Below are 21,614 nucleotides of genomic sequence, written 5' to 3' on the forward strand. Positions count from 1 at the left end.
AAGTCAGTCCATTCCAGTGGCAGCCATACATGCCCATGCTATAATACTACCTCCACCTTGTTTCACAGAAGGGGGGGGGACTCGTGTCATCTGTCCATTTGACTTTGCCCAGGTCTCAACAGTTTTTTTAATGTACTTTTTAGAAAATGCTAATCTGGCCATTCTGTTCATGAGGCTTACCAGTGGTTTGAATCTTGTGATGAACCCTCTGAGGTTATGCTGGTGTGAGCTTATCTTTTTAAACAGTACATAATTTTTTATGCACAGACAAATGGACAGGAACGTTCTGAGAGGAAGATCCAGAGTTTGCACCACCAATGATGATTGGAGCACAACCAGCTATGCGGAGCAGTATTGCGTTCCTGGCAGAAAAGGGCAATTGTCAGACCAACTGTGTGATTGCTGATGGCTCACTAAAACCATTTTTCCAATCTCATTAAATTACTGCCGTCGTTTTGGATTTTTATGGTTGCGCAGGCTACCAGCTCTCATTTCTTTTAATTTCTTTCATTTAACTTTTATCAATGATTAATGGCTGATGTTGAATGTAAGTGAGCAGACATCAGCAAAGCCAGGATCATAATTAGTTTAACTGACGAGGGGCTGTGATAGTACTTGCATCTGGATGGAAAAATGACCCTATAGGGAACTGGCTGCTCACCAGAACTTTTTACTGATACGTTGTGAAACACCAGATGAATCAAATGCCCTGTCCCTGCCAAGAAAGTGCTTTCGCCTCCAAGCCAAAATTATGTCTAAAGAAAGCTTTTTCTAAATGTATCAGAGTACAATTATATGCATTGTATTTTTCTGGCATGGAGAACATGTTCCTGCATGGACATCTGAAGTTAAATAAATCGTGTAAATTTAAGAACACCAAATGTTTTACAGCACATTATCTAGGTAATTTCACTATTAAAACCATCCCCGTCAAACCCGGCTTGATAGATCCACTTTTCTGTCACTCAAGAAAGCTAACACCCAACAGATAATTATAATTTTTAATTGTGTTGTCTTTTGGAAGGGGGGAGATGGTAAATCACCATTTATTTATTAATTTAATTATTTACTTGTTAACTTAGACTTAAACTTAGACTTAGACTCAGGATATTGCAAAATGTGTATTTTGACCAACATGTAAATAGTTGGATTTTTTATAGAATTTATAAATGTACAGAAATTGAACCTTGTGTATTATTATTATTATTATTATTATTATTATTATTATTATTATTAACAAAGAGCAATGAATATTAAAATTAAACGTGTTGCACACAATTTCGTTTATTGTCTTATGTTGAATATGCATTGCTATTTCAGCTGCCTCAGAAAAGGCAGGCTGTTACTTGTTGCTGATGTATTGACAATTCATTTTGAACAGTGGGGGTGGTGTCATCTTAAACACAGTGGTATACATCAAGGCTCATTCATCTCTCTAAAGTTAATTATAATGGAATCCAGCTGGGTTCTATAAATCACCACTGAAACTGACCTTCTGATTGGATAGCATGTGCTGATGCTGATAGTTTTGCCAACCTCAATCACTGGGAAATGCTGTTGATTTTTCTTGAGGTGCTAGATCCTGAACAGGTGGCACATCTCTGACCTTTTTCTTGTCTCTCTCTTGTTTCAGAGACGACGTGGTTCAGGAGTCTTTTGTGCCAACTGCCTGACCACTAAGACTTCTCTCTGGAGGAAGAATGCCAATGGTGGATATGTATGCAACGCATGTGGCCTGTATCAGAAGTTGCACTCGGTAGGAGAGTATTTGAGAGGGTTGGGTTGGGTGTGGTGGGGTGGGGGGAGGTGGGCATATGCCAATATAACAATTTCATAGTACCATTGTCTTGGCCAACATTATCACAATATATGATGTCTCTATACTCAATACTTATTGAAATAACTTGAAAGTCTTAAAACAGTATTAAAACATAGTTCAGTGACTTTAAAAATACTAATTTATACCAGTCCAAAAACGTTTATTTCTATGTTTTATTTTATTGTATCACGTAAATGTTTTTACATTTTGGCCATGCCAAATTAAATAACCACTTTAATTATTTAATTGAAATAAATTAAACAAATATATAACCGCTTATAAAATAGTGGGTGAAAGAGAGCATCAAAAAGGGCCCAGAATAATAAGCTCCTAGAAAGTGGTAGATATTTTACATTTTACAGATATTCTGCATATAGAAGAAGTATATATGCACCAATTTCAACTTTAAATGCATTGCAAAGTTCTGCATTTAGGTTAATTTATAGGCCTGTCACTATGTTGCAATGTGCATCATTATTCCTTTAAGAAAAATACCACACTAGCTTGGTTAAATTAATTGTAACAGACAAGTGGACTTTGATGTTAGTATATAATTCAATGTACACCTTTTTCATTCAAAAGCTTTCGATTTGTTTGTTTTTAATTAAATAACACATATTACTTTTTAAACAATCAAAAATTTTGAATGATAAATTACCATACCTTGCTTTCAGTAATGACGTTGATACAGTTCTATAGCTATTAAATAACTGAATGTTTTTTGCTGAAATATATAGTTATATCCATCATTGTCCCATTCCCAATTGGGGCCAGGGCCGCTGTAGTTCTGTCTGATCAGATTGTGTGTCTTCAGTAAGGAATTAGCCATTATAAAGCTAGAAATCAGTAAAATTAATTTGAGTAAAAGGGAAGGTTTATTTATTTATTACTTTTTTAAAAAGTGCCTTTGAAATTAAATTAATTGAGATTGAGGCAGAAATAAATGGTTAAACAATAAAATATTGAGAAATTTTATGGATCTTTCATCAATTAAGCCTTTGTTCTTGCTGTTCGTTGATTTGGGGACTGCTTTGTCCTGTACAGTTACATGGTGCAGCAGTTAATGCATACGGTGTGGAAGGCATGACCACACTCTGTAAGTAATTCCAGTACACACTGGGCCCACAGACAAATTAAAGATTCCAAATCTCTACCCCCCTTGAACACATACTGTATGCTGCAAATATTCAGACTGCTGAATAGTACTCATCTTTACTGAATCACAAGTGATACATTGAAACTTTGTTCTGTGTGATATTTTATTTAAAATGCTGAAACTCAAAATTAATTTGCTCTCTGTGCACTGGAAGCTACAAGTTTACACAGATGGAAAATGCACTAACTCCGTTGCTTTACCATTGATCTCTACCTGTGAACTATTAATGTAACTCACATTTTCTGGATGAAAACCCCACTCTGTTTAAGAATCATTGGTCAGGCTGTGAATCTGCAGGAAAGGTCTGAAAATGAATTCTAAATTGCATTCTGTGGAAGTTATAGATGAAGTAATACAAATGCATAGATAAGGAGTTGGGTACAGGATATATATCCAAATGTCTGTATATCCCAGTAAGCACTGTTGGATCAATATTGTGTAAGCTGCATCACACCACCCCCAGCACTGCCTAGAAAAGGCCATCCCTCAAAACTCAGTATCCAAGTAAGAAGGAAACATAAGTAGCTACAATGTTCCGTGGCTGAAAGTGGAGTAAAGGCACACCAGATAACAACATCAAGAGCTGGCTTGTATGGGAGGGTGATAAGAAAGAAGATATTGCTCAAGAAAAACCATCTCAAAACATGTCTGGAGTTTGTCAGAAAGCATGAGAGTGACCCAGCTGTGGTGTGAGATTAGGTTTTGTGATCAAATGAAACTAAGATAAAGCATTCTGGACAAAATTTCAATGCGCTATACTGTATGTGGCTCAAACCTAACACTGCTCATGCATCAAGAAATGCCATCCCAAAAGTGAAGTGTGGTGGTGACAGCGTCATGCTGTGGGAATGCTTTTCAACCGCAGGTACTGGGAATCTTCTTAAATTAGGAAGTGTTTTCACAAGCTTGCTTTGAATCCTCTGGGGCTTTTGTATCTTCAGCACCATGGATGGTGTTCTGGCATATGGCAACAACAGCCTGTTTTGACTAATTTTCCAAGAGTGAAATCCCAGCTTGGTTTTGAGTTTATTTTATTTTAAAAATAAAAAAATATTTTAAAAAATTGAAGACTTAATGAAAATTGATGTCTTCAATGCACTCTGCCTATGGTAAGCCCCGACCATGGTAGCTGTCTGTTATGGTGGATTTTACAAAGCATCCCCCGCTCGCTCAGCACCATGACATATATATAAGGCTGGGTGTTTTTCACGGGAGTCACAGGTGTCAGGGATTCTGTGATTATTGCCGTGAAAATTTGAATTTTTTTTGGGCAGTTTTTGCCTCTTCCACAGTTTCCTCCATTTCTACTGCTTTCCATGATTTTTCATGTAAGAGATACAGTAAAGATGAGATGCCTACTTTAAAACGATACAATTTTCATTTGATTGTGTCGTACAATGAAAAATGGCTGAAGTGCTTGTTTTGTCTCATTGGTTTAAGATAGAAAAAGGACTGATATGAAGATGATGAATTCCCCGACTCCACTGTGGCTACAATAGAGCTAGGGTGTCTTAGTAAACAAGTTAACGAGTTAGCTATCTATCTAAGTGTCAAATGCACAGGCTTAATTGGAGCAATGCGTTCATCTTTAAACTGGTTCTGAACTGAATATTATGTAGACTAAATTCATTGACTGCTTGAATTTGCATGGAATGAGGGAGAGCCACTTGCACACAGAGGACATGCTGTAGCATATCTACATGTCTTCCAATGGATTTTTCACATATTCTCTTGCCTATTTTAAGAGTTTAGGCAGTACAGTGACATAGTGCTGAATGAAATGTTGCATTATATTCTTAGGGGCTGGGAAGGTGGGTGGCAATTGAGGTGGCAAGCCCCATGGTGGGGGTGGCAGAGCTGAGCAGCTGCTTCACAGACAGACTCCTCTGGGGCCTGTATACTGAGCTATAGAGTTGGTGAAGTTCAGCTGAATCTGGCTACATACTCTTGACACCAGATGCTGTACCTCTGGACCACCTGGAACAGGAAAGTACAGTTTGTGAGATTATTTTCCTGTGATCTAATTGCTTGCCAGGAAAAACTTGCTTGCGTCTTGAGTTGGCTGGTAAGTGACATTGTATTTCACATTTCACCCCTGCCCTGACTTTTGCTTCCTATTGTGCCCCAGTAACTTTGAATCCCCCACTCCTTCCACTGGAGTTTTTTTTCTACTTTGATAAAAGAGTCTGCTTTGTTTAAAAGGTTTATAGCAATGGTGATTACAACCCATTCTTTGAAGCCATAGAAACACCTTTGTTTAAAAACTTAAAATCCAGATGTACTTGGCGTGTTTGCCAATGGGATGTGGGCATATTTGTATAAACAATACTGTATCGGCTGAATCATGACTGTTGTGCAGTTTGCAGTTTTATCTAATTTGGCAATTAGATAGAAGAACTAAATATATTTTAGTTTTGTGTATTGGATTTAGATTTAACCCCTTAGCTAGCTAATATATATATATGCATTCCTCCCCTTTTTACGAGTGAGATTTTCCATTATTCACCTGGCTAGTTAACATGATGGCCAGGTCCAGAGGCTGTACATTATAGCAAATTAATTTTACAGACTTTTTTATATTTCAATATAATGTTTTTTCATAAAACATCATGCAGACTCATCTGACATTTCATTTACACAGACCATGCAAAGATCATTATACTCCAATTCCAACCATACCTTCCCTTTGTTAGTCCTCATAATATCTCCCCTGCTTCCCATCACCATACAATGCCTACCAAACCAAATCTGACCATAATTACCTTGATAGAATATATAGATATATGCCTTACTACCTAATAATACCATTCTTCCACTCATAAAAAAACATAAACATTTTTTTTTCAGTTGTTCAGTTTCATTTGTCTTTGATGTTTAATCATGTGACTAGTGCTTCTGAAGATTTTAGTTTGGAATAACATTTTAAATTATTTGAATTATTATTGGAAAATAATATGAAATATTTTAGCCCTGTGAAACAAAACAGAATTATAATTTTTTCCCCTAATTTCTATATAGCAATAATATGGTGTAAAACACTGTACTTCAATTTAATCTCAATTATTTATTACAATTTGTCAGACTAGTCTGGTTCGTTATATTTACATTGCTCCAAGTGATCTTGCATTTCATGTTATTTGTCTGGATTAAAGAATATGGGAAATCAGTCTTGAAGGATGAAGGAGAATTGTGTTGATAAATATTTCAATTTTTTGTCTTTGTATTTGTGTGTGGTAGGGCATCCTGTGGAGTGTAGTGGTGGTTTGGTGGGGGTGTGGGGGGTGAGACAGGCTTTAGCTTGCTGCCTGGGTGGCATGGCTAATACGTACGAGGTTCCCTGACTCAGTGTGGTCAGGTGGTGAATAAGCTGGGGTCTGACGCATCCCTTCCACAGGAGCTCTTTTCAGCACTCAGGCCACCTGGGGTCCAGACCTTCGGAGTAAAAATACTTTGCATTTTCAACTCTGTATACTTTGGCCTTTCTTTCAAAATGTTGAGTTACTTTGCAGCCACATAGTTTAGTCTTTAGGCACATATTTAAAGCAAAATAGCTGAGTAAAAAATGTAATGCTCTTAAATTTATTTTGAAGAGTGCTTTGATTTACAGTGAGCTCCATAATGTTTGGGACAAAAATATTGATTTGGCTCTGTACTCCAGAATTTTAGATTAGTTACCAAATGTAGTTTAGGTGCACATTCACTCAGCTTTTATTTAAGGGTATTTCTATGCACTTTAGTTTCATGTAGAAATGACAGCACATTTTATAGATAGCCCTTCCATTTCAGGGCACCATAATGTTTGGGATTGGGACATATTAATGTTATATAAATGAAAGTCATCATGTTTAGTACTTTGTCGCATATACTTTGCATTCAATGACTGCTTGAAATCTGTGACCCATAGACATCACCTGGTGCTGAATATCTTCTCTGGTGATGCTCTACTACAGCTCCTGCTTGTTTAGGGATATAGTTGCCACAAGACATTTTTCCAGAACTCTGCAGACTCCTTTAACTACGTCTTGGCTAACTGTAACCTGGCCATCCTGTTTCTGCGGCAAACCTAGTGACTTGCATCTTGCAGTGTAGCCTCTGTAGTTCTATTTATGAAGTCTTCTGCAGTCAGCAGTCACCCACGTATCCACACCTGCCTCCTGAAGAGCGTTTCTGATCAGTCAGACAGATGCTTGTCTTCATTTTGGCGAGAATTCTTTGGTCATCAACTATAGAGATCTTCCTTAGGTTACCAGGCCCTTTGCTATTACTAAACTCACCAGTGCTCTCTGTCTTCATAATGATGTTCCAGACAGTTGATTTTGGTAAGCCTAAGATTTGGCCTATGTCTCTGACAGTTCTTTTCTTATTTCTCAGCCTCATAAAAGCTTCCTTGACTTCCATTGGCATAACTCTGGTCCTCATGTTGACAAATGCCAATAACAGACTCCAAAACTGGATACTGAATATATACCTTATACCTGCACTAAGGAAACAATTGAACACATCTAACTAATCAGAAACACCTGGGAGGCCATTTATTCCCCCAGGGCATTACGGGGCTCTGAAAGGGGGTCTATGTATAAAATGTGCTGTAATTTATACATGGTTAAACCAAAATGTATAAAATGCCCTTTAATAAAAGCTGAGAATCTGCACTATAACCATATATGAATTGTTTGATTACAAATAAAGAATTGTGGAGTATACAGCCAAATCAAGAAAGAAAAAAAAAAAGTATTTGTCCCAAACATTATAGAGCTCACTGTATATCACAGGCATACTGTTACAATTGCTTTCATGTAGGCATGCTGGTCTATCAAATCCTTATTTTCCAATGTGAATATGCAACAACATTTTATTTTCTATCACGTCCAATATAACACACTTTTTTAAAAATCAGCTGAAAAGTGAAAGTGATTAGCAAGTTTTAATGTGTAGTGTTCAAAATATAATTTATATGAATTGTCCTTTCAAAAACAATAATTATGAGCTAAGAAATGCACTCTTGTTTATTAGTTTTTTTTCCTTTTGTTTTTCTAATGTTTTTGTTTTCCCTCATAAAGAGGTAGACTAACATGTTGTATATCCTTCATGCTCCACTAATAGTTAATAAGTGAGATAAAAAGGGCATGTCTGCAGTTTTTTCCCCAGTGCATCTACTTTTTTATGACAATCTCTAGACTTTCTGTGAAGATATCTTTTTCTTTATTGTCTCCTCCCCCCTCAATAGCTCACCAGAAAATATGTTGTCATTGGAGAACAGTCAAAGAACCCAGAATGTCACATCTCTGTTTGAGGAGGTCCTTAGGGGATTGTTTCTTATGTCTCATTTTTGCATCACACTAACTGAAAACTGGACCAGTGATGTTCATCCTTCAGGTCTTGGCAGTAAAGGTTTGGAAGTATTTTTATACTTTTAAATAAAAAAAAAATATGCTGTAAAGAAATGATTTCATAATAGCACCCCATAAAACCATGCTATAGTAGGCCCTTAATGGACGCCTACACGCTCCATGCCAGAACACATTGCAGCCCTAAATGTCTCTCAGATTTTATCTTCCAATAATAGGACATGACAAGCACATGCCATATGTTTGCATGCTTTAATACAAAATATAAATCAATGAACAAGTAGCTTACTATTCTTGCAGTAAACACGTGATGTTACAATGTGTCCAATAAACTAGCTTTGTTACAATGCATTCAGTGGACTAGAAGTGTTATAATGCATTCTGCCCCTGTCTTCTTCAGTTCATTGAAAGCAAGAGATGTTTATGTTAAGTTGAACAGGGAAAGATTTTACATTCAAATTAGGAATGTTAAATTAACTGGATATCAACACACAAGCATAACAACGGAACCAGGTACCTTGCGTTCAACAAGCAGTATTGAAATTCATAAATACAGGTTCAATAATTGGTTTTACAAGCAATGATAGGCACCTGACAGTCAATGACAATTATTTGTGTGTAATATACACACTAAACTGTAGTTTTCCATTATCTGTTGTTCAAAAATGAAATGCCTTGCCAAAGGTAGGCACATCAATACATTCTGTACTAGGGGGTGTTAACCTTAACAGGAAATAAAAGAGAGCAGCATATTGTGAAGTTTTAATGAGATGAATCTGCTAGAACAGAACAGTATGTCAGATAATCTCTTCTAACTGCCATGGCTGAATGATTGAGCTGTGCAGACTTCTTGACATTTAACTCCCACCACACAAACAGACCCACACAAATATGTACAGACACATCCTCACGCGTACAGAGAAGTGCAAACTCGCACATGTGCACTCCACACTTACAAATACTCCCTCAGATATCTTTTGTCTTTCAAATTAATTCTCTATAATCCATGACTGGATAGCACTTTACATGTAGCCGTCTATTGCCGGTAGAGTTGGCAAGTTGGCTAATTGGCAATTGCCTTTTGGTGATGGGTTTTTTCCGGCACTCAGTAACTATTTAAGAGTTGTCATTGTCATTCATTCACAAACCAGTAATTCATTCATTTTGTAGGTGTCAAACTTACATTCTGACATTCTGCTTTGTTTTTTAGGAAGGAAATAATCAGCTTTTGTTACTCAAATGTTAATGACATTTATGCTTTGTCTGTTGATGCTCTATTCCTACTGCACAGGCAAGGTAGAAAAGTAGGGAATGATTGAGATCCCAAAGCAGGAGGGAACGCAGGACAAAGCCATTTGGCAGTAGAGGGTGCTCTTTGTTTCTGTCTTCAGCACAGCCGCTCTGTAATCTGACCTAGAGGGCTGTAGTGAGCAGAAGCCTGCAGCGCACCCACTCATTCCAGGGTTGTTTTCAACAGGGTGAAATGGAAAATTAGATCCTTCTCTCAGCCATAGCTGTGGAGTATTTTTGCTTCTTTTTCATTCCTCCTCTTTTAAATGATTGGTCCTCTTTCCAAAGGAATATGTCAGGAGATCCCGAATTACGAGGGAGACTAGCCATGCAGGATTGATTCCAGAGCAGGTTTTCACACCTCAGTGTCACTCAGGGATGAAGCATTTATTTCTCTTATTCAGATTCTCCTGCTTCCTTTTTATATGCACACATACAGGTGCAACCTGATAAGAAATCGTGTTTTCTCTTCTCTCTGGTCTTGCATTAGCACTGGTTTCATTTGAAATCTGCAAAAAAAAAAAAATTTTTTAAACGGGCAAAATTTTTGAAAAGGTGACAGATGGATGTAGGCACACGGTGACAGATGGCAGCGGCACCTGATTTAAGTCCACTTTAAATGGCTGGTGCAAAGAGAATAATGCAAAATGACTGAGTGAAATAAATTCTGCTGTATGGAGTGCGTGTCAGTGCTTGCTTTGTTCTCGTTGTCACGTCATCTCTATACGTCAAAACATTTTTAAGCTTCCTTATAGACAATGTAAAACTTACCGAATTGTACGAGTTTTAGTTTAGCAAACATAACATTACATGTTGATCAGGAAATTTAGTGTATTAAAGTTTATTAAAAGCCTCTAGCAGGTGAATATGTTGGCAGTGGATTTATACTTTTGTAATGACTGTGAGCCAGTAGCAGAAACACAATTATAAATCATAATGCTGTACGCCAGGCCTCACACTGTTTATTCATTTGCTTCTGAATACAATCTCAGCATAGAAATTTCAGATTTTATTTTTCATTTATTTAAATACTCTGAATATAACTGTTCAGAGTTCAGTATAAATAATTGCAATATAAATGATGATGTGAGTATGATTAGGTAAGTGTGCTGGAATGTCAAATAAGTGTTTACATGCTTATGTTGATGCTATATATATAGTGAGCGGCATAACATTTGGGACAAAGCCATATTTTTTCTTGATTTGGCTCTATACTAACAGTTCTTATGTGGTTAAAGTGTAGAGTCTCAGCTTTTATTAAAGGGTATCTTAATACATTTTCGCTTCACCATGTAGAAATAACCGCTTGTTTTTATATATTTCAGGCCCCATTTCAGGCATTATAATGTTTGGGACAAATGGCATCATGTGTTTCTGATTAGTCAGGTGTGTTCAATTGCTTTACTGCAAGTATGAGAGAGCTTTCAATATCTAGTCTTGATTTTGATTGCCTTTGGAGTCTGCTATTGGCATTTGTCAGCATAAGGTCTAAAGTTGTGCCAATGAAAGTCTAAGAAGACATTATTAGGCTGAGAAATATGAAAAAAGAGTCGGAGACATATGCCAAACCTTAGGCTTACCAAAATCAACTGTTTGAAACATCATTAGGATGAAAAAGAGCACTGGTGAGCTCAGTAATTGGCAAAGGGCAGTCCTAGGAAGACCTCTACAGATGATCAAAGAATGAGAAATAGCCAAACCATTAAAGCTAAAAAAAAATGTATACAAGTAAACCCATAGTATAGCCTCAGGAAAGTGTACTTTGCATTCAAAAGGCATATCAGTGTGTTCATCAGATTTCCTGACAATGCCAGGGTGAACACTATTAAGGAAGGTTTCTATGCAGGTAGAGATATCATTTTCAAGAGGGTTTCACAATGGTAATATTTACACAATCACTAATAAATAAATGTTTTCATAGCGTTTCCATGGTTAACCACTAATTTGTAAATTACCTGAAAATGTAGAATTTCAATAAAGAGCCTATGTTTGCAATATATTTTTATATTTAACTTTGACCTGCTGCCAGCTCCTTTTGTAGCTGCAGTCACATGTGCTGACATATAATATAATTGAATGTTTCAGTGTGGTGACATTACCAGAAAGCAAGTGAATGAAAGTTTGCTTATGTAGACATAGGCCTATTTAATTTATCTGCAATTATCTGCCAGGCTTCCTCTCTCATTTGGCCACTGTGGCTATATTTCATTTTCTAGTTAGAATTTTTTTTTCTTGATGAGTTCTTGATATTTAAAGGTGAAAAAATATGCCCTTTCCCTTTATAGCGGACAGGTAACACAGTTGTCCGAGATGATTCAATCCTAGATTAACTTATCAAATCATGAGTCATGTTTGTGAAAGTTAGCTCAAATTTAATTTGATAATAATTTGATGTGTAAGCGACATGTGTGAAACAGGGCCCTGGTAAGTGCTTTTTTTCATCCCTTTACAGATTACATTAAGAGGACCATTCAATCGCCACCTGAAGCAGAAGGAATACATCCTATACAAAAAAAATTAGTTTATAGGCCATTAGTGAAGAATTTAATATTAGTTTTATAGAGATTTTTTGTCTTCTTTTTTTGCTGTACATAGCTCCAAGCTGTATTTAAGCCGCATATAGCCTATTGGTATTTATTGGTTTTTTTATTTTCATACAGTATATTTATAGGAGATATACAATATATATTTTCATACAGAGTTTCATTTATTATACACATACAGTCAATTTTGTAATTATGTACATTAGTCATCTTGGAATCTTCAAATCAAATAGTGGAATAATTAATTTAGGAGTTAAATTACATTTGATTTCCATTAAAATTAGTCATATCTTTCATATTTGTTCTCCATCTAAGACATCACTAAGATGAAAGTCTCATTTGAATCAACATTTAGGGGGAATTTTAAGTGTGATTTTCACAAAATATCCTCCAGGGGGTCCAGGGGATAACCCTTCAGACCCTTCTCTTTTCTGAGTGGTGGGGGGGTGGGAGGGGAAGAACCCCCCCCCCCCCCTACACACACACACACCCCCATGCAATTATTTCAAAAAAATATTTCTGTCCTCCCTTGTTTCCATACCCACCAGCTGCCACTGACATGTATATTTATTTCATTTATTTATTTATTTTCATTACCATTATCATACAATTACCCAGAGAAGTCTTGAGAACCAGGCTTTATTCAGCAGCGTGACACAGAAAGTGTAGCTGGAATTAAATACTGCTCATTTTCCCAGTGAAGGGAGTTTAAAATGGGAGACTACCATCTGAACTTTTGTTCCATATTTTGAATTGTCTTTCTCAGAGGGGGTTAATGGAGTGAAGCAGGAGGCTATGCAGAATAAATTGTGTTCAATTTCTAAGGACCAACCCCAAACTGTCAATCTTCCATGTTTCCGCTCAGGGTAGGGGAAAAAAACCACAATAAAAAACAAACCAAAATATGTGTCAGCATCGGTGGGAATCTGTGACAGTTCAGCGCTGCTAATCACCACAACTACATCGATATACATAACATCTCAGAAATTGTTTCCTGTAAAAGAACTTCACTAATTGCACAGTGATAAAGGGATCAACATGTTGTTTTGTTATTTCTTATTTATAATTATTATATTTCATATTTTATTCCCCTTTGGGATGAAGAGGGCTCTCAGAGATCTGTTAACAGCCGCACCCTGAAGTTTCTGTGCTGTGAATTAGTGGTACTCAGGTTAACTAGCAGCTTTATCCAGTCAAAGCATGGCCTTTTGTGCACAGGTGACCATGTTGGTAAAGTATGAGAATTACCAAGCCCTGGACCACAAATTTATATCTGCCATACATCCATGACTGTGATGCATGGCTAATGTTATTTTAGCTCTGATAAGCAGTCTGAGACACACTGATGCCTGTCCTCATGCTGGCATTCAGCAAATGCCAAGTGCTCATGTCTCTCTGGCCATGACTGGTGGGGGTTGGGTTGGGGGGGGATGTGTCATAATGGGAAATTAAGCTGTTCAGAGCACAGGACGATTGCACAGGTGTTGTTTCGGTGCCTTCCTTTTACTTTGTGTCTATAGGATTCAAGGTAACACCAAATTTAGCCATGCCTGCTCATGAAAGTGAAATCAGAAACATAGGATGATGATGGGAAGTAATAAAATAAGTCAAATAAAAAAAATTTGAAATGATTTTGAAATAATCGACATTCTCCCTTTTATCTCTGCCGCCAACAGACTCCAAGACCGCTGAACATCATCAAGCAGAACAATGGCGAGCAGATCATTCGCCGGCGCACGCGTAAACGCCTCAATCCCGACTCCCTCCCTGCTGAACACGTCAGCTCCAAGCAACATCGCGTCAGCAGTGAAGAGCAGGTGAACGGCAGCCCCCTGGAGCGGCGGCCAGATGACCCCAGCCCTGATGCACCCCCCCGCGGCACCGAGCTCCAGCCCCCCCTGGGCAAGTACGAGGCCTATGGCCCCTCAGGGGGCAAGGGCCACCCCAGCCCTCACTCCACCCATGCTTTCCTGGTCAACCAGACCCTGGAGATTCACAAGCGCATGCCGCCTTTGCACACACACAAAAGCCCTCAGGATGGCGGGGCAGAAGGAAATGGGATCGGGGCCATCGTGGGGGTGGCCGCAGAAGGCAAGAGTGGTTCAGAGCGGGGCAGTCCAATCGAGAAGTACATGCGCCCTTCCAAGCAGGCCAGCTACTCACCTCCTGGTAGCCCCATCGAGAAGTACCAGTACCCTTTCTTTAGCCTGCCCTTCATCCACAACGACCTGCAAAGTGAGGCCGACTGGCTGCGTTTCTGGACTAAGTACAAAATGTCGGTCCCGGGGAACCCACACTACCTAAGCCACACCCCTGGCCTACCCAGTCCTTGCCAAAGCTTTGTGCCTTACCCAGCCTTCAGCCTGCCTCCTCACTTTGCCCCTCCTGGCCCGGAAAACGATATTCCCCTGGATCTGGCAATCAAACATTCCAAACCAGTCCCCACGGCCAACGGAGCCATCATCAAGGAGAAAACCCCAGCTGCAGAGCAAACCCTGCCCACGGGGGAGAAGGAGATGGCAGAGCAGGCATTGGTGGCACCAGCACCGGAGGAGACCGTGGCGGAGGTGGCAAGCCCGCCACCTGAGAAAATGGAAAAGGGCACTCAGGACGAGCTGTCGAGCAAGTGCGCTCACTGCAGCATCGTCTTCCTGGACGAGGTCATGTACGCCTTGCACATGAGCTGCCATGGCGACAGTGGGCCGTTCCAGTGCAGCATCTGTCTGCATGCCTGCGCAGACAAATATGACTTCACCACTCACATACAGCGTGGTCTGCACAGGCCCATGAGTGAGACAAATGCCAAGACCCCAAAGGAATGAACCGTAGCCACACAAAATAGCACTTCTAGCACAACTAACATAATTAAAGGAATGAAAACCTAAACAGAATAAGCAACATTAAAATAAAAAATGTGTTTGGGTTAACAGTGCAGTGGTGGCTTGTGGTGGTTTAGCTGCCAGAGTAGGAAACTAATGACATTTTAACATTTATATGGGGTTTGATGTAAAGCTATTTACGATTTAATTTTTTTTTTAAGGAATATTCTTTTTGGAAAAAAGGTACAAGTGACTGTTCATTGTTTCTTTTTTGTAATTATAAAACATTAACTCTGACAAGGCAGTTCAGCAAAACAAGGTACATCTGCACATTAGTGGAATTATTTCAGTGGGGTCTTCTTTTGTTAAGATATCTGTTTACCTGTCTGGAGGGATTTTTCCAAACAAAAAGAGAATGTGTCCATTTGCTTTGAGTGTAGGGCACGCGTGTTAGGCATGCTCCCTTCATCATCACACTGAAATCATATTGGCTGAATTATGTCTCAGAATATTCACATCGTCATAAGAACGCCCTCAGGGAATGCATTTAGCTGAGTGAGACAAATTCAGGATTTCAGTTGTATGTCTGTTGACAGTTAACATCAAAACAGGCTTTTGTGTATTGATATATGTAACATTTTACGTCTGCAGTGTTTTATGTGTGTTTTTACATAGGGACAACATATGTCACAGAATTCGTTCTAAACGTTAAGCTGCTGCCTTAGTTGCTGGGAATCAAATCTTATATCACTAAAGAAATTTGGAAAGGAGCTCGTAAAAAAGTATTTTTTTCTAATTTGTTAATAAGGAAATCCTAATATCAGTGCCTGATATATTGTATTAAATATTTTCTACCTGGTATGTTGATATGCAACAATGAATATACATCTGTTGAATAAGGGCCATACGTCTGGCTCTGAGTAACTGTTTACATTTGCAAATGTAGCAAACAATGTAATGAAGCAACCTTTTATTTCTGGACTTAAACCGTTTTTGTCTCCACATGGAGTCTGGAGATGCTGTTGATAAACGGATGCCTTCATTTATTTTTCAAAGGTTTATAAGAAGGAGAAAACGAATAGCTACACCATAGAAAGTGAATGCACTGTCCATTCCAAGCAATGTCTTTTCACCCAGTTTCTGAGTACGTGTTGATATTGTTTATAATACATACCAATTTATTACTTGATCCTACACTTTCTTTTTTTATGACTACATCAAAGAATGAATTCAAAGGCTGGAGATTTATCTTTGTGGCCTGTCAGCACACTATTACTGAGTTCACTCTTCCTGCCACCTGCCTGTGTTGTCACTGGGCAATAGTGTTCATGCCAGATTTGGTTTCATTTTCCTGGTTTTAAGTCCTGGTTTCGAATCCCACTTTTATTTTTAATTTTTAAAAATGTTTTAATACTGTGTTTATAAGGTATGTATTATTGTGAATTTTTTTATAAATTCACAGATTTTTAAAAAGACAGTGTGATAATAGTACATTCTAGAAATGAAATGAAACGTGCTTTAAACGGCACACTTTGGTAATTATAGAATGTTCCAATAATCACTAAGATCAGGTGATTTAGGTGCCTTTAGGGTGATGGCAAATATTAAAAACATGCATTCACCGTAGTTTTCAAGTTTTTCACAGCATTTCAACAAAATATTAACATATTGCCTACATCAATACACTTGACACTCCACATCAAACTTGAGTTAGAATTTTTATTTATTTGTTTGTTTTTTAACAGGCTCACCTTAAAATTTGAATCAATCAACATTCACTAATAGTGAATATTTCTTATCTCAGTGGCTCCCTGCACCTTAGCAGGAACTCCACCATCAAAAATAATTTGGATCCACTGTCAACACAGCTAGCTGGGTAAGTGTTAATATGGAATATGCCATAGGTGTTGAGATGTCCATTGTTTGTAACTGTGGTGAATCACAGGGTTTTGTGCTGTCTGATTTCACAGATGGCCAGCTAAAGAGGGCCGGTGGCCAGACTGAACCCCTCAGTTGCAAAATTGACTGTGATTTCAGATTATAATTAGGCATCTTAAATTGCATGGAGCATAGAGTGTGGTGACCTATTAATTAAAAAAAAAAAACTCAAATAGAAATTAACTTGTTGCCAAAATGTCTAGTTATTCCTATTTTTTTCCTGTGCATTGAAACTTTACTTTATCAGGATAATGTCATCAGGAAATGGTGGGTGCCTTCAAACCTGTTATTTTGTCTGACTGTGCATAAATTTGCAAGAGTGTATCAACGTTTAAACTTTTTTTTTTTTCGTATTTTGTTTTTTCAAGTTTTGAATTTTGAGATGAAAGGCAGCAGTAAATGAGTCTTATACATTTTTGGCTGGGTGTATACACATACATACATATTTATTTCCACGTAAGCAGTGGAGAGAGATGTCGCGGATGTCTCAAGTTTGCTGGGTCTGCAAGGAGAGCCAGGAACTCAATAAAGCCTTTGAATGCTGCTTTAGTGCCAATGCCTCCTCTTGTAAAATATAAAGAACAAATGCATTTCTAGGATACTGAATAACATAAGGAACCTTTCTTTTTTTCTTAATTTCAAACTATTATGTTTTAATTTAAACTATTTTAATGCTTGCACTTCAGTTATTCATTTGTATTGCCAAGGAAGAAAGATAAAATGTGTAATTAGCATGCTACGTACAGGTACTGCATCTTAATTAGCAAAAATGATCGTAATATTTAACGGACTTACCTTAAGGCTTGAGAAACAAAAACAAGTAAGAATTTGTATGAAGAACTCCAGAAACTGTAAGCCAGTAAAACATGGAAAAATGGCTAAATATGTAAATGTTTTAACCATAATTCTAGTTTTTGTTCTTTTTTTTTTTTTGTTATTTTTTGTTTGTTTTTTACACTTTACAGTGCATAGATCATGGTTTTAGTTATGTTTTTCTGCCGCCACCTAAACTTTTTTTATTGTGTTGTATGTTCTACATGCAAAAAATAAACAAATATCAGCAAAGATAGCAAAGATGTCTGTTACATCTAAACTTGAATAATAATAAAGTAATAACAAAATATTTTTATGAATTGCATATTTTATTCCATTAGTGTGCACGCTGCCTTTTGGTGCCACATTATATCTGTTTCTCATCCAGGCTGGAAATACTCATTACATTACAGGCATTTAGCAGATGTGCTTATCCTTTTACACAGCATTTACATTACATCCATTTATAGAACTTATATATGCTGAAGCAATGCAGGTTAAATACCTTGCTCAAAGGTACAACAGCAGTGTCCTGCCTGGGAATCAAACCTGTGACCTTTAGGTTACAAGACCAGTTCCTAACCCATTATACTACATTGCCACCCACTCAATTTAATCAATTTGCTTTGCACTGGGTGTGCAATTTCCAAATCTTTAGTGATGTCTCAGAAATCAAGCTACTGAGCAAGTGGTGTGGAGTTTAGCAGTATAATCAGTACAGCATGTTATCTATTTGTAATACATTGGATCATCAATGTCAGGGCTTTGGGTTTTGTTTTTATTTACATACATTGCATGTGGCAATTAATTTTTTGTGAACATTCAGTTATGAACAGACTTGTCTTACATCTAAGACTAAGTCTTACATACAGAGATCAATTACTTGGTGTTTCCCAGTGCAAATGGCACAGTGAGAAATTCCACACTGTATCCAAGTAGAAGACTCCAGGAGTAGACCTACAGAATGAGATCTGAATAAGTTGCAAAGCACAGGCTAATGGTTCAGGCACTTCAAATGACATGGGAAAATTTTTAACAACCTGGTAAATAATACTTTGACCTCCAGGCCTGGTCATGTCATGTCAGGTCACAGTTGTGTGGGGTCATATCACTTTAACTTCCTCTCACTGATACACGCTTAAGCTGTTTAGTCATTGCTACTATACAGTGTTGCCTAGAAATTTAAACCCAGAAAGTGAGTGTTTTTTATTGTTTAGTTTTTTTCTACAGAGCTTGCAAAAACTGGTAACACTCCCCAGGTAGGGGGTCTGTAAAATGCATGAACTATACCTGCAGCATCCAAAGCTCAATTTGGTCTCATCTGACCATAAAACCCAGTTCCAGTTTTAATGAAGTTCTAATGAAGAGGTTTGATTGTAACTGGGTGCTAAGGTCAGATAAGAAAAAAGTAGGTATTTGTGACCACATACACCAGCTTTTGTGCAGGTGGACAGAAGCTGAAAGAAGTTTCTGTTGTAAAGAAGGTAATACATACAGTGAAATGTGGGAGTAGATCCTTGATATTATCAGGCTGTTTTTCTTGTACTAGTCCAGAGGTTCTTGTTAAGTTCCATGGAATCATGAACTCCACTACCAAGTTCCCTCTCCCTGAAAACTCAAACTTGGCTGCACATGGATCTTTTAGCAAACCAATGGTCTCAAGCATACCTCAAAATTGACCAAACAGTTGACCAAAACATTGCTTTTATTTATACAGTGTCGTGAAAAAGTATTTTCCCCTTCCCCATTTCCTCTATTGTTGCATATTTGTCAAACTGAATGGTTTACACAAAATGTAACGTTAGACAAAGGGACACTGAGTAAGCACAAATACATTTTTTAAATTATTTAATTTATTTAATGAAAAAGTTAGCAAGCACTCATCACCCATGTGAAAAAGTAATTGTCCCCCTTAGTTACTCAGTCAACCTATTGAACCTTATCATCAGAGTCACCAAAAAGTTTCTACAAGCACACTATGCCACGATCAAAGGAAATTCCTGAAGAGATGAGGGGGGGAAAAAAACCATTTCTTTGAGCAGTTGTGTTGGTGTAAAAAATAATATTTTAGAGGCACTTGTGTCCTGCTTTAGGTACACAGTAGCATGTTAAATTAATTATGACTGAGTGCATTTTTATTTTTTGTCTCATAAAACACTGTTAGTTTGAAATAATGCTGAATGTTTTTCTGTAAATGGACTGCATTTACATAGCGCTTTTATCCAAAGCGCTTTACAATTGATAATTTTCTCTCATTCACCAGAGCAGTTAGGGGTTAGGTGTCTTGCTCAGGGACACTTCGACACGCCTAGGGCAGGTATCGAACCGGCAACCCTCCGACTGCCAGACAACCACTCTTACCTCCTGAGTTTGTCGCCTCATTTTTCTCTGAGTATAAAATCAGGTATACTATACAGGTTTTTACGGCCCTTCTGGACTCTGTGTTTGTCTCCTCCTCCATCCTGAACCCCACCCACACCTCTTGTTGAGGACGCACCCTCGAGCGCTACAAGCAAAATGTCAAGTGAAGAGGTTCAGAGATATTGGAGATTGCATGAATGATTCCATATAGATGGTAACAGTAATTAGACAGTGTTATAACAATCTTTTACATTGACTGCAACCCTTAATGGGTGAGAACACCATGCAGCTATTTTGTGTGTTTCCTCATTTAGTATTTAGCTATTCTGGACATTTAGATTTACATTTATATTTACATTTAGTTATAACTGAGATGTAAACACGGAATCATGTGTGGAATAAGTAACATTAGCAGGCTATAGTTACATTATTGCTAGCTCATACACTTGTTTTTTCCCAAAGTTATCCGTATCCTATTCAAATATTATTCTTTTTATTTTCTCAAATACAACAATATGTATATGTTCATGGCTATGGATAACTGGTAAAGAAACAGATTTCCAGTGTATCATGAATATGCCTTAGTATGGTTATTTAATCATATTTAATTTTCAAGTAAAAATCCAGCATAGTCTGCCTTTAATATTGACAGGTATTGATTTTGAAGGTAAACAGGGTTTTCCCCTAGGTTTTCAGAGGGCTTAGGCGCTCTCAACTATATTTTGGAACAGCGTTTTTTTGTTTTTTTTTTACATGAGAAAACGCTTTGACCAGTGGTTTTCATCAGAAAAAGATGTTACGTGTGAACACAGCCTAACTTTTTTTAGCTACCAAGCCACGTTACATACTAACCAGTGGTGAGCGGTGACCTTTGAAGCTGGGCATGCTACCTCGTTCCCCCTGCACGCACGCACGAACGAACGACCGCCCACCCACTTCAACCCCCTCCCACCACTGCAAATGACATGCTCGCACTCCTCACACACACACACACACACACACACACACACACACTACACTACACTCTGATCACAGACAGCAGTACCACATAATAAACAAACACGAGGCCACAGCGGACCAGAGCACAAGTGGCGGTCTCCGCGTACTAGAATAAACCGCAGCAGCTATGTAGCATGATACAAAAACGCTCAAAAATACGCACAATTGCCTACCTTATTTGTACAGGAAGTCCATCCTCCGATCCTTCTTTGTAAATTGTTCGATGACTTTGTCATAAAAGCTGTTGGATGTCTTCATTCTGTGCAGCATTCTTCTTTCAATCGACATCATTGCCAGGCCAGTCAAACGCCGCTGTCCGACAACATTGCGTTGGTAGGTCTTGATCATTTTTAATGCCAAAAACGTTCTTTCTACCGACGCAGTGGTAGATGGCACAGTTAGAAACAATTTGCGCTGTCTGAATAGTTGGGCCATGCCATCACAAAGCCCATTTGAGGGCATACATTTCTCTTTGCCAGTTGAGGTGATGCATACAAAACTTTCAGTTCGCTGCGCAAAAGGACGTCA

At 38.0% G+C, this 21,614-nt stretch overlaps 1 protein-coding gene across 8 annotated transcripts in view; it reads left to right on the plus strand.

Moving 5' to 3' along the window:
- Positions 1-18,036, plus strand: part of trps1 (trichorhinophalangeal syndrome I) — a 140,667-nt gene extending 122,631 nt beyond the window's left edge. For all 8 annotated transcript variants that reach the window (XM_035429725.1, XM_035429728.1, XM_035429731.1 and 5 more), the window contains 2 exons: positions 1,634-1,756; positions 13,833-18,036. In XM_035429725.1, the coding sequence (XP_035285616.1) occupies positions 1,634-1,756; positions 13,833-14,978 (1,269 nt within the window). In that variant the 3' untranslated portion in view covers positions 14,979-18,036. The remainder of the gene's footprint in view (positions 1-1,633; positions 1,757-13,832) is intronic.
- Positions 18,037-21,614: the final 3,578 nt, after the last annotated feature.

The sequence above is a fragment of the Anguilla anguilla genome, chromosome 8, assembly GCF_013347855.1.
Source record: "Anguilla anguilla isolate fAngAng1 chromosome 8, fAngAng1.pri, whole genome shotgun sequence".
NCBI classification, from domain to species: Eukaryota; Metazoa; Chordata; class Actinopteri; order Anguilliformes; family Anguillidae; genus Anguilla; species Anguilla anguilla.